At 40.0% G+C, this 16,802-nt stretch overlaps 1 protein-coding gene across 1 annotated transcript; it reads left to right on the top strand.

Moving 5' to 3' along the window:
- The first annotated feature begins 3,739 nt into the window (after positions 1-3,739).
- On the top strand, positions 3,740-14,348 carry LOC133010565 (prohibitin-2-like). Its single transcript, XM_061078154.1, has 10 exons — positions 3,740-3,802; positions 5,004-5,136; positions 5,845-5,929; positions 7,432-7,511; positions 8,348-8,532; positions 8,647-8,776; positions 10,889-10,992; positions 12,390-12,467; positions 12,642-12,721; positions 13,619-14,348. The coding sequence occupies exons 1-10, from the start codon at positions 3,782-3,784 to the stop codon at positions 13,632-13,634; spliced, it is 912 nt and encodes a 303-aa protein (XP_060934137.1). The 5' UTR covers positions 3,740-3,781; the 3' UTR covers positions 13,635-14,348.
- Positions 14,349-16,802: the final 2,454 nt, after the last annotated feature.

Below are 16,802 nucleotides of genomic sequence, written 5' to 3'. Positions count from 1 at the left end.
AGTTTTACTGAGAACATCTATGTGCTGGTTGTTTACTTTCAGAGTTACACTTCCTTAAATTGTTTAACTTTCCACTAAAATCATCATCAGGTGTTGACAGAGTCGCAATGAGTCGCATCCTTTATTCTCAGTAGTTCACCTGTTTTATAGTTTAATCTGAGTTTGACCCTGAGGTTAACAGCTGCTTATGGTGTATAACATAGCTCTACTCCGTACATCATGGTAAGGTTTGAACTTCGAGTTCCTGTCCACTTCACTGCATTCATGTCATTGTTTGTTTTTACTTTAGCTGCTAACTGAGATTTGTAAAATAGATTTGTTTTAATATGACAGGGGTAGTGAATTAAAGTCATCCAATCTTGTAATAACGTGTGTGGTCTTTATTGCATTGCTTTCAAATAAGGTTACATGCTCATTTGAAAGCATGTGTTGCCGCCTTCTTAACACTTAAAATTGTAATCTAATATTTAATTAGTGAAGCAGCTAGTATGACTATGACATTAGTTAAGCGAAACTGCCACCTTCAGGAACTGAAATGCAGTTGCAGTGTGTGTAAACATTAATTAATTATATTTAGGTTCAGCTGAATTTTGAAGACTCATCTGTACAGATGATGACTGACAGCTGTTGACATGTATCATGGTAACATTGTGTCAAAAAAATCACCTTTTTTGTCATGCCTTTGACAACAGCTCAAGTCTGCATCCCATAGTCACTCTGCTTTAGCTTCCCCATATATGTTTAACAATTTACTTTATTAGATAGCATTACTTTTCTGTCCATTATGAGCAGCCTTTACTTTTTAATCCATGATGGTGGGAATGGTGATGGGAATATTGAACCACTGCATATACAGTATGTGACCGTTGTAGTAGTTTCTTTTATACATTAAGATTTGAATTAACAAAACAGAAACGGACACAGTGGTGTAGATATTTCTACTCAACACTGTATTACATTTTAATTAGTTTCACCTCAGCCAGCCCCTAAAACCTACACATGTTAATGTATTAGTAATAATATGATGCAATGATGAATAAAGATTGAGGCAAAGTATTATTTTCCAAATTAGCATAATAATAGAAATTATGTTTTTTTCTTAGCTCATTAATTTATACCAAATATTTCTGATACCCACCATATGCTGATCCCCTTCTGTAAAAAGAAGTGAGAAATTTATATGAAATGTGTTTAGAACTGGATGTCAGTACAGTCTTTGACCTTGTGTTGGACCTCAGCATTGGTGTTAAAAGTAAGAAGAGAAGAAAAAGACCTGGACTGTGTCTGTGCATCCGCCGCTCTGCTGGTGCTCTGGCGTGAGACCCAAGACTGCAGCTGAACTGATCTGTACTCTCAGCCGTCAACTCCACTGATGAGCTTCTGTTCCTGCCTTTTGGACGGGCTGCACCACCTGCAAGAGTACAAGACGAGCAGAAGTTGACGTACTGATCAACAAAGCAACACACTAAAGATTTTCGTTTAGAAACAAATACAATGCATGATTCGGGAGCAATCCTGTAGTTCTACTTGGATAGAAATACATGAATATGTAAGTGGTTCATTAGAGATTATTCCCAAGACAAGGACCAATGACCCTTAATATTCTCTGTACACAAAATGCTTGTCACATACCTTTTTTGTGTAATTGATTTGTGGAGTTATGTCAAGCAGAGCCTTTGGCGACCTTGGCTCAATTGTCTGAGTTTCTATAATCATGATTGCATAGGTATCCGGACACTGATCAAAACCCAGTAAGTGAAGGGGTGTCTTTTTCTAAGCTTCGTCGGAATGCAAATCCTGGACTTGACCTTTAACCTGCAGGTAATATACTGTAGCTCATGCAAGCATTTGGGACACTGACAGGCCATCAATAGAAGAACTTGACCAGAGTATACTTTTAAATGTATTTAGCATCTATTGAACAGTGTGTAAATGAGGACAGTATGCATACTGAAATTACACATAATGGTGTTTACTATATTAAGGTGAAAAATCATAGCCACTCTTTCTCTTAAGTTTAAAAAACAGACATGGCTTGTTTTCAGACATTTACACTTAACTGTTGCTCTGAATGTTCCCAGATACCCCTAAGACTACACTCTGGATAAAGTTATTCATATTATAAACACACACCCGGGTTTTTCAAACATGGTCTTTCACAGAAACAAATGGGAACTTGAGTGTGTGTGCTAAAACCCATACACTCACTGTTCACTTAACCTCACTCAAACTTAAAAACGCTGATTTGATTTCTTGCTGATTCTGCACAAGTCAGTATATTCCCTCTGCCTTCATAATCTGAACTCTACCTCATCAAGTATGATCCCTTGTTAAACATCCAGTCTACGTGCCGAAGTGCTCCTGGGCAAGACACTGAACCCCAAGTTGCCCCTGATGGCTGTAGGCAGTGTGTGAGTAATATATCATAGAGAATTGATGCACCTAGATTCACTGTAAGAGTATGTGTGTGAATGGCTGAACGGCAAAAACTGCAGTGCTTTGAAAAGAGTTATATAAATACAGACCATATACCAGTTCCTTTGAGTTTCAAGTGTGATATTAAAGCTTAAGAAACATTTTATTCCCTTTATAAACATTTTTTTTAAAGTAAAATACCCAAATGTAAAAAGGGAATTTTTTATTGGATCATTGTAAGTATAAAATCCAGTACATAACTTGATAACCATGATTTGACTGTTCACAATGTTTAAATACAAACCTGATGCTCTTATTGGAATATTTTGTGACTGCTTTGGGTTTTCTGATCTTTAAATCTGAGAGATGTATCATCTGCATGCTGATTAGTTAAATTACAGAGTTACCTTTGTTATCCGCTGCGAGCCAACACTCATCAAAATCAGGACTGTTTGCTGTCCTGGCTCCAAAATGGTGGAATAAGCTCCCCATCGACATCTGGACATCAGAAAGCTTACACATCTTCCACCGCAAACTAAAAACACACCTCTTCCGACTACACCTTGAATACAATTTGGAAACTAACAATTTAGTAGCACTTAAATGGCACTTACTTATAGCGCTTTTTTTAAAGAAATTGTACTTTCTTGATTCTCTTCGTTCTGGGTTTGTACCCTCGGGGTTGAATGCACTTATTGTAAGTCGCTTTGGATAAAATGCATCAGCTAAAAAATGAAATGAAATGAATCAGCTGATGTCTTACAGTCAGTAGATTCTAAGACAAGTTAGAAGATGTCTGGTTTAAATAATTAAAACCGATCAGTTACAGCATAAAAAACACTAACTGGTTAGAAACCACTGAAATTGACATCTTGATAGAATTTTCCCTAATATGGCTCATCCGTTCACTTGTACTCAACAGAGAACAAAACTAGATTTTGTTGCTCATACATGTTATTATGATGAATTCCATTTTACCATCACATGAGTCAAACATGAATGTAAACTGCATCGAGACTGATGGGCGGAGACATACAACTGGGCGGTCATTCGACCTTTGTGTTTGTCAGCGGTGACTTTGTAAAAATTAGATAACCCAGAGGAAGGAAGGTGCCACATGTTCTTTCTTCTCTTATGTCCAGTACCGAACCTGATACATCCAATGTTACAGTAAAACACTACAATACAAAACCATTGCGAAGTTTATCCGTTCTGCTTGGATTCTGAATTGATCTTTTAAATGGTGCACGAGACATCCCCTCTGGCTGTGGGCCAAATAAGGACTACATATCCCACGGTGCATTGCGCTTGATGAGTCTTATGGGGCGGAGTTTAGTGTCGACCTTGTAGTTTGACGTACGGCAGCATGGCGAGCAAGGAGCCTAATGTAAGTGTTTTAAAAGCTGAATTACATGTATTCACTAGTTTGTTCGTCCGACTGAGTAGCACGTGTATCTGTCCTTAAAGGCATAAATGGTGTGGTCGCAAGTTATCGTTAACACTGTCAGCCAGCTAGCTGTTAGCAGAGGAAGCGTCTGGAACTCGCGTTAGGTCAGCTAGCATGGCGTTAGGTCAGCTAGCATGGCGCAGTAGTTGGCTGCACGGTGCTTGTACGGAAGGTCGTGTGTGCTGAGCTGGGACTGTAGATGGGTTCTGAGCTGATACACAGTCTCTGGTGATCACACACCACGAGCTAGGAGCTGCTCTGGTGGCCTTTTCTTCTCACTTCACTTTGCTTCATCAGAGTTAATGTGGAGTTCGCCTTGAGTCCATGTATCTGCAATGTCGTGTCCCTCTGTTTGCGTGTTGGCAGTAACTGATTCCGAGATCAGCTGATGGTGTGATAAGTGTGTTCTGAGGTAGTGGCTGAGCATTGTGCGGCTTCTCTTCGTTACACCGGTACATAAGGTTTACTCAGCACAGGTGCTGCTCCACTGTGGGCTACAGGCCACGGGCTCCCTGTCACCGCCTCCTGATTGATATCACATTGAGCAAGTTTCCTAACAGCTACCACCGACAAGGTCTTTGTTAGGACATTATACTTCTTTCAATATTCAAAGCGAATATAGATTTGGCAACGATGAACCAGAATCGTTGACACCCTTATCTTGTATCCATTCAATAACTTTCAACCCGATTGGTGAGTTATGTATTGTGTAAATCTTAAAGTAAAATTGTTATTACACATTGTAAGATGGGAATTATAACATTGGCCCTATAGATGCCCTATGTTACATCTCACATCCATAAATGCATAATGGTAAACAACGCCCCTCATGTCACAATATGTGAATTTGAAGAAATATCAAAACTCTACAGCTTATTGACACCAAATTAAGCAACAAAACGGGGCCTGCTGGTCAGTCTTAAGTTTAGCATGGCTTTGTGTCATAGTCAGAGGTTGTCATTGGTTATATATGAAGTAGTAGTAGTAGTAGTATCACACAGTAAGGTATTTTGGTTATGTTGGCAGATGATCCAACCATGAGATGCTAAGTTAATTAAATCCCCCAAAACTTAATAAATAATTTTACCAGAACTATGTACTTTAGATATTTAAAGGAGTGTGTGTCTTGCGTACATTTCAGCGCTTATTCCAGCAGCTGCGGGATGTGGCAGGTCGGATGTCTTCAACTGGTGGACGAGGAGCAGGATTAGGACTGAAGCTGCTGATTGGAGCTGGTGCTTTGGCATATGGCGTCAAAGAAGCCACCTACACAGGTAAACACAACTCTACAGGACTTTCACATCAAGCTCTCACCATGTGGCAGGTCATGCCCCCAGATGGCACCAAGAGATGCGGATGACTAGAAAGCATCACATACAACTGGCTGTTGCATGTGCTTCCTCGTGCAGAGTCAGATTTCCAGCCTGCAGTATTTCAGCTACTAGAGAGAACATGGTGCCGAAATCCCCTTCTTCATTTACCTAAATCTTTGAGATAACAGCAGGGACACATTTTGTAGCTTTATAAACCTGCAAACTAAGACACAAGTTAGCTAGTTTGACAATGCCGACACAAAATAAAGAACTGCACCGCCAACACAAGCAAATAAAGATGCACTCCAAGACATTTTTTCCTCATAATGTTGAACATGGTCCATTTTCCAACAGAGATCTGAGTATTTCTTTCTCGCCTGGTGGTTACATTGGACTCTTTGACATAGACATCAAAAATTCTTCATAAAGACTTTCGTTTCTTACATTCTCTTTTCAGTCATGGACTTATTAGATAATTCTCAAATTGTAATAGGAGGTAGTATCTTTAAGGTTACGAGGCAGACACTTAAAAATAAGATTTAACACCAGTTGGTTACATCTTGATTATAAATAATTGCTGACATTCTCAGCTAAATGTCAAAACTTTTCCACTTCTTACGTGTGTGTTTGTGTGTGTTTGTGTGTGTGTGTTTGTCTGTGTGGACACAGTGGAAGGTGGTCACAGAGCCATCGTCTTCAACAGGGTTGGAGGCATGCAGATGGATACTGTTCTGGCTGAGGGGCTGCATTTCAGGTAGGATCTGTTGATCAACTCACTCGATACTAGGGCTGGGCGATGTGACTTCAAATCAATATCAAAAACGTTTTACCTTTTTTACCGCGATATAGTGGTCGCACTGTTAAATCTTCACTGGTGGAACAGATCACTCAAATGAAACTCATCAATCGTGACAATCAATCTTTTACCACAGAACACACCCAGAGAATGGCTGATCAAAAATCAGATCATCCTGACAAAGCCTGTTGCATCTAGATCTCCTGCTAGAGAACAACAAATCTATGTGAATTAGATCAAAAAGGGGCACGTTTGGTAAAGTTAGTTTTGTATAAATTTAACAGTTGCCTGTTTGCTGTTCGTGCATGCATGCATGCCTGCCTGTGAGAGTGGGAAAATAGTTTAGGAATAAAAAGTCTCAAACATGTTTGGAAAATGTGTATGAACAAAAAACAATTCCAACTAATGTAAGATATTTATGTCGAGCCCCAACGTCAGCCAGTGGATGGAGGCACTTTGTTTTCAGTTGTCCATTCATCCCATTGTTGTGAATGTGATATTTCTTAACGACTTGAGAGAATGTCTTCAAATTTTGTGCAAACATTCTTGGACTCAAAGATTAACTCCTTAGATATTGATGGTCATGGTGGCTTCACATATTATGTTTATGTTTTTCTCTAGTGTGATATCTTAAGATCACTTTGAAGGAATGACTCAAATTTGCTACCAACACTCACTTAGAATCAAATATGAACTGCTACCAAGGTCAAGGTCACAGTGACCTCATGTTCCTGTGATATTTTAAGACTTCAGGTCAGGAAAATCTTTACATCTGGCACAATTCACTTGGACTCGTGGATGACCTGACTAGAATTTGGTATTCAAAGGTCAAGGTCACTGTGAAACACATTTTGCCTTGTGAATGTTACATCTTAGGGTATCTTACCTCAAGGGTATTCTTTCATATTTGGCTCATGTGTTCACTTGGACTATTTATAGAGTATTTTTGTTCAGTTTCTGACAGCATCTTTTTGTTCAGCTAAATCAGACCTGGGCTTTGTATGGCATGATGGTTGTGTCTGGCCCATTAGGTCAAAGACAAACCACTGATTTGGATTATTTTTAGGTTTGTGTGGCTATTAAGCTGTTCTTGCAACAGTTCTTGTCAAAGATAAAACGGTAATACAGGATTTTCAATATACATTAATGATATGTAACCTCGTGGGAAAATTAGTTTTTTTGGTCCCAGGCAACCATCTGGGTTTCTCATGTGGCACCCCAGTAAACGTAATCAGCCACTTCTGAACCCTGAATGACAAACGATGTGGACTGGGGTCTGAGCTCACCATGTTCTAATAGGCCTTTACCTTTTTTTTCATTGGCAGTCATGGGATTCAGTTTATATTGTATCCAGTCAGTAGCTGGAACAGCCAGACATTTCTGTGATTGGATCCTCTAAACCTGAAACCGATAATTTTACTGTAACTACCAGTAACATGACATCAATGTCTGTGTTGCAGGATTCCCTGGTTCCAGTACCCTATTATCTATGATATCAGAGCCAAACCCAGGAAGATCTCCTCTTTGACTGGCAGCAAAGGTATCACAAAAACACACACACACACACGCTCTACCACATCACAAAGGTGTCACATTGACTGGATTCAGTTCTAGGGAGGCCTTGTGGGTGTTTAGACAAATTATTTTCCTCTTTCACAAAGGTTTTAGGTAGTAACGGGTGAAATGGAAAGCTTGGCATTGTAGGGCTTGCAGATTTCCCAGTCATCTCAAGAAATACTTTTCTAAGACTTTGTCAAAGATAAGAGTATTGATTTGAAATAGTTCAATGACCCTTTCCCCATGACATAGCTAAGATAATGAAGCCCACTTGGACTCAAGGATAAACTAAATTTATACATCAACATACAATAATCCTATTTATTAAATCCCTCAAATGTAATTTACACACCACAAGGCGGTAAAGGTCTCGAATGCTATAAAAATCATGTAATATAGTGCCATAATGTTTTTAACTCTTCTATAAAGAAAGATCATTTTAATAAATTAACCCTAATTTATATGCAGCGTCACTTATTATGACACAGAGGGAGGGAATATGAATCACACATTAAATAGAAATAATAAAGAGATCATATTGATATAAGCATTGTATTCACCAGAAGAGAGCACTAATATGTAAAGAAACAGCTAATGGAGTAGTGCAATTTAACAAACACACAAGACACATTAATGAACAATAACAGACATATTGGATGTCTTGCACATTCTTTATAAGCTTCTTCTCGGCTCAAATGTTTAAGTCAGTGTATTATACTAAATATATAAAATTAATATAATATAAAAGATACTTTTTACAGACTCTGTATAATATATTATTCTCAGTTTTCTCAGTTTAATATCCGTGTATGTCTCTAGATCTACAGATGGTGAGCATAGCAGTGCGTGTGTTGTCCAGGCCCATGGCGTCCAACCTGCCGATCATGTACCAGCAGCTGGGGAAGGACTACGACGAGCGAGTCCTGCCCTCCATTGTCAACGAGGTCCTGAAGTCCGTGGTGGCAAAGTTTAACGCCTCACAGCTCATCACACAGAGAGCACAGGTACTGTTGCTACCACAGCCTTACATTTCCTTAAGCTGCTGCAATGATGCTGGCCTGTAACATTGTTGCATCCTATTTATAGTTAACTTTTCCCTCGATGAATGTGTTGTCCAGGTGTCCCTGCTGGTGCGCAGGGAGCTGTATGACAGAGCCAAAGACTTCAACATCATTCTTGACGATGTATCCATCACTGAGCTGAGCTTCAGCAGCCAGTACACTGCTGCTGTGGAGGCCAAGCAAGTTGGTAAGGCTCAGCATACCACACTCGTGCTGCCATCATGTTGTAATGCTGCCTCCTTAGTCTTAAGTTGCTTTCAGACATGCGCTGAGATTTCTGGACTTTTTCCAGAGGGGTAGGGCCCCTGTGTGAACACAAATGTCCGACTGAGAACCTCTAGAGTTTCTTTAGACTTTCTCCATCTGGTCCCCTCGTATAAAGTCTGCAGAAGGTTTGGAGAGTCGAGGTGAGAAACAGCAGGATTCACTGTGAGCGAGTTTGTCTGTTGAGGACGTTTCTTGCACGGGGCAGATGTGGAAAATGAAATAAAACAAAAAGAAAACGTATATCTGGATAAAAAGTGGAGCCATAGTTACATATAGGACGAAGATGTCAAGAGACCTGTGTCGATGTGTTGTGGACAAAAGAATGTGATTTCGGCAGCAGAGTTAATACGTTACATCCTGCGTCTGCCTGCTGCACCCCTCCTAGCCTGAACACACATTTATTTGTTGTTGTGAACACGTCTGAGTGGGTAATCTCCTGCTGCATTGTTCATGTGTGCAAGCTAAATCCGCAGAAAGGCCAGACTCAATTCTCCTGTCATCCTCTGAAACTTGTGTCTGAAAACAGCTGTTGATTATTCTCAGTTGTGTTAACTTTAAACATTTCAGAAATTTTAATTGCATATCAAGGAAAGCTGCTGATCATCACAATAGACTTAATTTAATAAAGGTTATGTTTTAATGTGCAGATGAGTTTTAACTGATGCTTTGCTCTCTAAATGAGCTTGTTTAGAAAGACATAACACTTAACAAATACAAAGCAAGGAAACTGAAGTCAGCTCTGTTTACATCTGGTATTAACGTAATAGAGGTGATTTGATCAAAAGTCACATTGAGGACACATGTGAGATCTGATTACTCAGACCACATTGGGAGGTACTCTGTGATCTCATTCAGACCCAATATTTACACCCGAGTGACCCGATGACAAGTGGTCAGAGGAGGTCTGAAGGAATTCAAACCTGTGATCAGTGCTTCCTGAGATTCAATCACTGTGTGAACACAAATGCATCCTGGGCCACATATGAAGCATCACCTACTCCTCTGACGTCCTCTTACCTGCTACAGTTTCATAATTAACCTTAAATCATTTTACACATTTAGTGTTTCACATACACTGAATTATTTCTACCTACAATATTAACACTGAACACCACATATTAATGTTTTGTTTTTTTTAATTGAATTTTTTACAATTTTGAATGAAATAGAGCTCCTTGCCTCTCTCTTTCTCACACACATACACCAACTCACACCGACTCACAAACACATTGTCAATAGCATCACGTAGTCTTTGTAAACAGAAAGAAATGGAGAAGTGAGATCTGATCATGTTGGTTACAGGAGACACATTCCTAACACTCTAACACCAGGAATGAACTACCGAACTTACAGCTGTCCGGTTGAGAGGGCTTCTCTCAGAAGTGATGTTAAAGGGATAGTTCACAGAAATTTTAAATTCACTCTTTAAACTTTATTTATACAGCACTTTAAAAAAATGTTTACAAAGTGCTTTACAAACATAGAAACAGAAAAATACATGCAGAGACATAAGAAATCTAGTTTAAAGCCATTTTTTAAAGATTACTCTCTAAATGAGATTTAGAAGAGGTAGGTTGTCTTGATTCCTAGTGGAAGGTTATTCTATAGTCGAGCCCTTACTGAGAACGCTCTACCGCACTCGCGCCTCTACCCTGAGAACCAAAAGCAACAGTAGATCTGAGATCACGATCTGGTATGTACTGGTATGTTAAAGAAAGTTGAAAAAGAATTGTTGGATCAGCAACACATTTAATGGGTTCTTCCCTGAAACAGTCAATCGGCATAGTGGTGAGTAGATAATGGGTGACTTTTTATTTTTCGGTGAACTATCCCTTTAATACCAGGTCTGAACAAGGCCTCACATCATGTCAGCTGCTGCTTGCCTGGTTATATATAAATATAAATTAAGTTTAAATATTTGTTTATAGAAATGTTTCTTGCCTCTGAAATGATTTTCCTTTTGCTTTGAACATTTTTGAATAATCAGTTTGTACATAGAATTGTATCAGTAATTCTGTTCTTGTGTGTTTAGCCCAGCAAGAGGCCCAGAGAGCTCAGTTCTATGTGGAGAAAGCCAAACAGGATCAGAGACAGAAGATCATCCAGGCTGAGGGAGAGGCTGAAGCTGCCAAAATGGTGACTGACTGATCACATGACTAACCTGCTTCTCCTAGTTACAGTGACAGCAGCAGTGCTCCACCTCGAACATTGCATTCTGCTGGGATGTTCACTGATGTGAAAGAACCAGTGCTCACATTCTGTTTTTGCCTAAACTTGAGTTTGGGAGTCAATTGTTCACTGTTAGGACTTGATGTATACTAAGAAGACTGAATAGTCTAGATCAGCCATTCCCAAACTTAAGAATGCCGCGGCCCAATTTGAAAACTGAAAAATGTGTGCGACCCACCCACAACCCCCTTTATCACAACCATATGATCCACACAGGACTAGAATCATACATATTATTAATTTTATAGCGAACGCAGGCATATGCAGTGCAAATCCAACAACATCCACATTTAAGCGTAACAATTTGCAAAGCAACCAATGTAAAATACATAAAGTGCAAATAGGGTATTGTTAAAAAATATATTCTTACTGTTTGTATAACAGAGCACAACAAGAATATCCAGGAGAAGACAAAGACATTTGAGGCATAACCAATATACTTAAGGCGTTTAAGGCCCCCCCCACCAAAAAAAACTTGCTATCACGTTTCCATAAACTGACATTAACACTGGAATTCCTCTAGTCTGACACTTCAACCAGTTTATCTCGATATACTTGATATTGAATAACACATCGCATAAAGTGACATTGTGTCACCTGTAACTCACCTGATGAGAGGGGTGATGTTGCATCGTAGCTGGCTCCGATGCTCTCAGTGTATTTTCAAAAGATGCTCGAGGCTTGGATAAATATTGTCCCTGTTTAGTTTCTAAATGGCGGCGGCGCAGTTTACATGGTCCCAGGGTCTCGTTAGCTAGCATCCCAGCGCACACACACAGGCTTGGGGGTTGTCCTCTAGGCCTACGACTGGTACTCACTTGAGTCCTTTCTGCAAGTCCTCTTTTTAGTTTTGAATGATTCAGTTGGACTTTCTGATTCCCCTTCGTCATTAGCAGCTTTCCTCTGCTCCATCTTGCTCGACCCAGCACACAACAAAGTTCTCCCTCACCTATGATTCCCCGCTAAGGATGCGTTCAAGTGTTAATGTGACGGTCAGGAAATACAACGACACCTGCTATATACCTATGTCAGATACAGAAGAACAACGTGGAATTTAAATCTCGTGTCTGTTTCATTACCTGTGATGATTACTTTTTTTTAAAAGATCATAAATGTTTGCTGGTAATCAACGCTACCAGATACTTTTGTATCTATTTATTTTCTGATGACTTCTGACGGCCCACCTGCAGTGGCTTCACGACTCACCAGGGGGCCGCGGCCCACACTTTTGGAATGTCTGGTCTAGATCAATGCAATTGCTGACTTTACATTTCATTTTTCCTTTGTCTATTTGTGTATGTCAGTTGGGACAAGCAGTGACTAAGAACCCCGGTTACCTGAAGCTGAGGAGAATTAGAGCAGCGCAGAACATCGCTAAGTCGGTCAGTAATACTATTTATCTCCTGCAACATCGTTTCTGTCTGTTCCCAATTATACTGCATGAAACGTGCAAGATTTAAATTGTGTAAATGTTACAAGATCCCAGAATGAGAGGCTACATAGAAAAAATAATCCACGGTGATGATGAAGTAAATGGCTGTTGTGTGTGTTTGCAGGTGGCAACATCTCAGAACAAGGTGTACCTTAACGCTGACAGTTTGATCCTGAACCTACAAGACAAGGCATCTTTTAACAAGTAGGTTTTCACAGACTTGCTCCAAAAACATTGCATAACATGTGATGTCAGGGAAGCTGCTCTTAAATCATTAATCTCTGGGACAGATTTTTTCTTGGTGATGGGGATAATCCATGATGTTTTTGACATCACTGGACATTTGATTATTTGTATGTCACAGTATTGGACTGACACAGACAGGACACAGGGATTTCAATCACTCCCCAGTAATTTGTCTTCAAAGTATAAGAGAAATGTTTGGTGTTTTCCTGTAATGCTTTACATTGAGCTGAATTACAGAGCTTTAATTTTGAAAAGTTGTGATTTTGGGTCACAACAGCAGTTGAGTCAGTCTTTCAAACCTATGAGCAACATATTTGAACAGTAATAAAGCAAATTCAGTTTCACTTAATGAAAAACATTGACTATACAATCATCATTGCAGATAAACCAGGTAAGGTATCAACACAATGTTTTTCTAATTTCACTGTACACTGTTCATAAAAAGCTCTGCACATAATATCCAGCACACAAACAATAACAAGTGAAGTGTAGAAGTGTTTGAGGAGGACTCGCTAATGACAAGAAATAATTCTGAAGTAGCTCCGGAGCAAGTGTTTAGAACAGGCACTGCACAAGTTCTGTTAAATCCAGTGTCCCTGTCACCTTTTGTGAGTTCTTCTTGCATCAGGCCCAGTGTTTTGGAATCTCTCGCAATTACCTAAGTTGGTGGCTCAGAGTAAACTGTCATTCCTGCAAGGGAAAATATTTTACAAAGTCAATACACTCTGAGCTATCGAAGTAATATTGTTGACTTTAGAGGGTACATAAACACAAAAGCCTGGAAGTTGCCGTTACATTTTTTTCTGCCATTTCTCTTGGTGTGACGCTGCTGAGTAATAAATGACTGTTTTTCAGCTTGTCACTGGACTAAAAGAAGTGATGAAGAGGACGTGTAGAGAGGAAGCAGAACTTTCTCCGTGGTCAGCTTCATCCAAACAGTCTCGCTTTTGCTTTTAGGCACAGAGAATCAACACGAGACTGGACAAGTCTGAAAGTGGACAACAAGAAATAAGCTTTTTTGTTTTGTCATGTATTTTTTTTTTGTACCTCCCTCAGACTTTTGCGAGCACCCTGCATCATATTCTTTTTTCTGTCCATTAATTATTTAACTGAAATTACACCATTATCTATTTTTTTCATTCTTCAAAGTGATCAATTCAGACATTTGTTTGGCAAAAATAGGATGTCCTTCTCATCGTCTGATAACTGCTAGGTGATCAAGTGATTTTCAGTAGAAGTGCAACAATTATTAAAAATAATTTAGGAGATCAGTGTGTTCTGTCAGAAAGATCTTGTGTCCAAAATGATAAAGGGCCCGATGAGCTCCTTGTCTCCTGTTTTCATCTGCCACAGCTAGTCCTGATCTGGCTGCCAATCTTTCTCTGCTCTACACATCTCATCAGAAATGTTCCAGTCTTCTTCCTGAAAGTCCTTACAGCTCTGACACTGTTTGTCAGGGCTCCTCATCTCCACATTGGTGGAGCAGGTGTTCCAGATGTTGTAGTAAACTTGATCATATACAGCCACCAGTGTTGGCAGACAAGTCAATGCTAATTAATCTGTTAATAAACTTGTTTTAGGTAAACTGTCTCATATCTTGTCAATATGATGTGATTTACTTTTACTTAAAACATCAGGTTAAATATGTTTTTGCATTTGAAAAATCTCACCTTCACCTGGTTTTCTTGGAGTTCCATATAAGGTGACCACAACATAAAGTGTTAAGTCAGTCATTGTTAACACACAGTCACATCTTTTATGTGTTTATAGAAATCATGACCATGTGATTATTCTCCTAAACTTCAGATGTTAGTTGACACATTTAAGACTTTGAGTATCTGTCAGGCACATTGAGGACACACACTAGGAAAGAGTTGAGTAAATAAGCAGCCTTATTTAATAACAGCAAAACTTTATTTATACAGCACTTTAAAAAAATGTTTACAAAGTGCTTTACAAACATAGAAACAGAAAAATACATGCAGAGACATAAGAAATCTAGTTTAAAGCCATTTTTTAAAGATTACTCTCTAAATGAGATTTAGAAGAGGTAGGTTGTCTTGATTCCTAGTGGAAGGTTATTCTATAGTCGAGCCCTTACTGAGAACGCTCTACCGCACTCGCGCCTCTACCCTGAGAACCAAAAGCAACAGTAGATCTGAGATCACGATCTGGTATGTACTGGTATGTTAAAGAAAGTTGAAAAAGAATTGTTGGATCAGCAACACATTTAATGGGTTCTTCCCTGAAACAGTCAATCGTCGTTCCACTGATACTCTGTCACTCTACGGACGTCATTACGGTAAGCGTGCTGCGTCACTTCCTGTTATTGCCACGGGTGGTGTAGTCGCGATCTGAATTAGCTCCTCCGCTAAATACAGCTGTCTTTCTGTTCTACTACGGCTAAAATCACCGGTATATAGTTAAGCACCCTCACATACCAGCCCCTACACTCTGGTGCTTTGTGAGTCTGTGTTCTGTTTAAATCTCACCCTCGTAGTTTTAGCAGCGATGTGTTCTCTCTCGCTCCACCGCTCTCACTTGCTCCGAGTGTCTCATGTTTACTTACTCCTCCGCCTCCATTAACAGTAGTGGTAAATTCAATAAATGTAGTATGTTGGTAGCGATGGAGGCGAGGCTGAGCGACTTAGAAGCTCGGCTCCTCAGCTTAGAACCCCCGTTAGCTGTAGTTAGCCGGCCCGTGCTAGCCGCAGCGAAGCCACGTAGCTCAGCCCGTAGTTTAGCTTCAGCTAGCAGTCCCTCGACCTGCCCCGGGCAGCCGGGAGCCCAGGGCGGCTGGGTGACGGTCCGGAGGGGGCATAGTGCTACCCGTAAGGGGCCACGATTAAAGACCCACCAGCTCACGTTTCAAATAGATTTTCTCCACTCAGCGACGCACCCGCTGAGAAACAAACTCTGGTTATTGGCGACTCGGTTATCAGAAACGTGAGGTTAGCAACCCCAGCGACCATAGTCAATTGTATCCCGGGGGCCAGATCCGGCGACATCGAATCCAAATTGAAGCTGCTGGCTAAAACTAATCGCAAATACAGTAAAATCGTAATTCACGTCGGCAGGAACGACTCCCGGCTTCGTATGTCGTTTTGCAAAAACGATGTCGGACACAGTAGTTTTCTCTGGCCCTCTCCCTAACACAACAGGTGATGACATGTTTAGTCGCATGCTGTCTTTTAACCGCTGGCTGTCGAGGTGGTGTCCTGTAAATGGTTGCGGGCTTTGTAGATAATTGGCAAACTTTTTGGAGTAAACCTGGTCTTGTTAGGAGAGACGGCGTTCATCCCACTTGGGATGGAGCAGCTCTCTTATCTAGGAATATTACCCAGTCTATTACATGACAACCCAGAGTTCGGACCAGGAAGCAGAGCTGCAGTGCTAAACACTTCTCTGCGCTCCCTCTGGATCAGTCACCCAACCGCATAGAGACTGTCTCTGTCTACCGTCCGATTCAATTATTTAAATTAAACAATAACAGAGCGAGAACTCACAATAATCTTATACAAATTAACACAACCTCTGGAACAACACAGGAAACTAAGACTTTCAAATGTGGTCTTTTAAACATAAGATCACTGTCCTCAAAGGCTATTTTAGTTAATGAACTAGTCTCAGACTACAATATAGATGTATTGTCCCTTACTGAGACGTGGCTGCATCCTGATGAATATGTCAGTTTAAATGAATCTACTCCCCCCAGTCATATAAATTCACACGTTCCCAGGGAACTCGGGCGAGGAGGTGGAGTTGCTGCTATTTTTAACTCCCGTCTATCAATTAATCCTAAACCTAAACTCAGCTACAACTCATTTGAATGTCTTGTTCTTAATCTTCCACGTCAATCCAGGAAACACCAACAGCCAATCATATTTGCTGTAGTTTATCGTGCTCCTGGGGCTTATATTGAATTTCTAAAAGAATTCCCTGAGTTTTTATCAAACCTAGTCCTAAAGACCGATAAAATTATTATTGTTGGTGACTTATATTCATGTTGACAATAATAAAGATAGCCTGAGCGTAGCAT

The sequence above is a fragment of the Limanda limanda genome, chromosome 9 (genome assembly GCF_963576545.1).
Source record: "Limanda limanda chromosome 9, fLimLim1.1, whole genome shotgun sequence".
NCBI lineage: Eukaryota > Metazoa > Chordata > Actinopteri > Pleuronectiformes > Pleuronectidae > Limanda > Limanda limanda.
The sequence above is the reverse complement of the archived record's forward strand: the minus strand, read 5'-3'. Positions and strand labels throughout refer to the sequence as shown.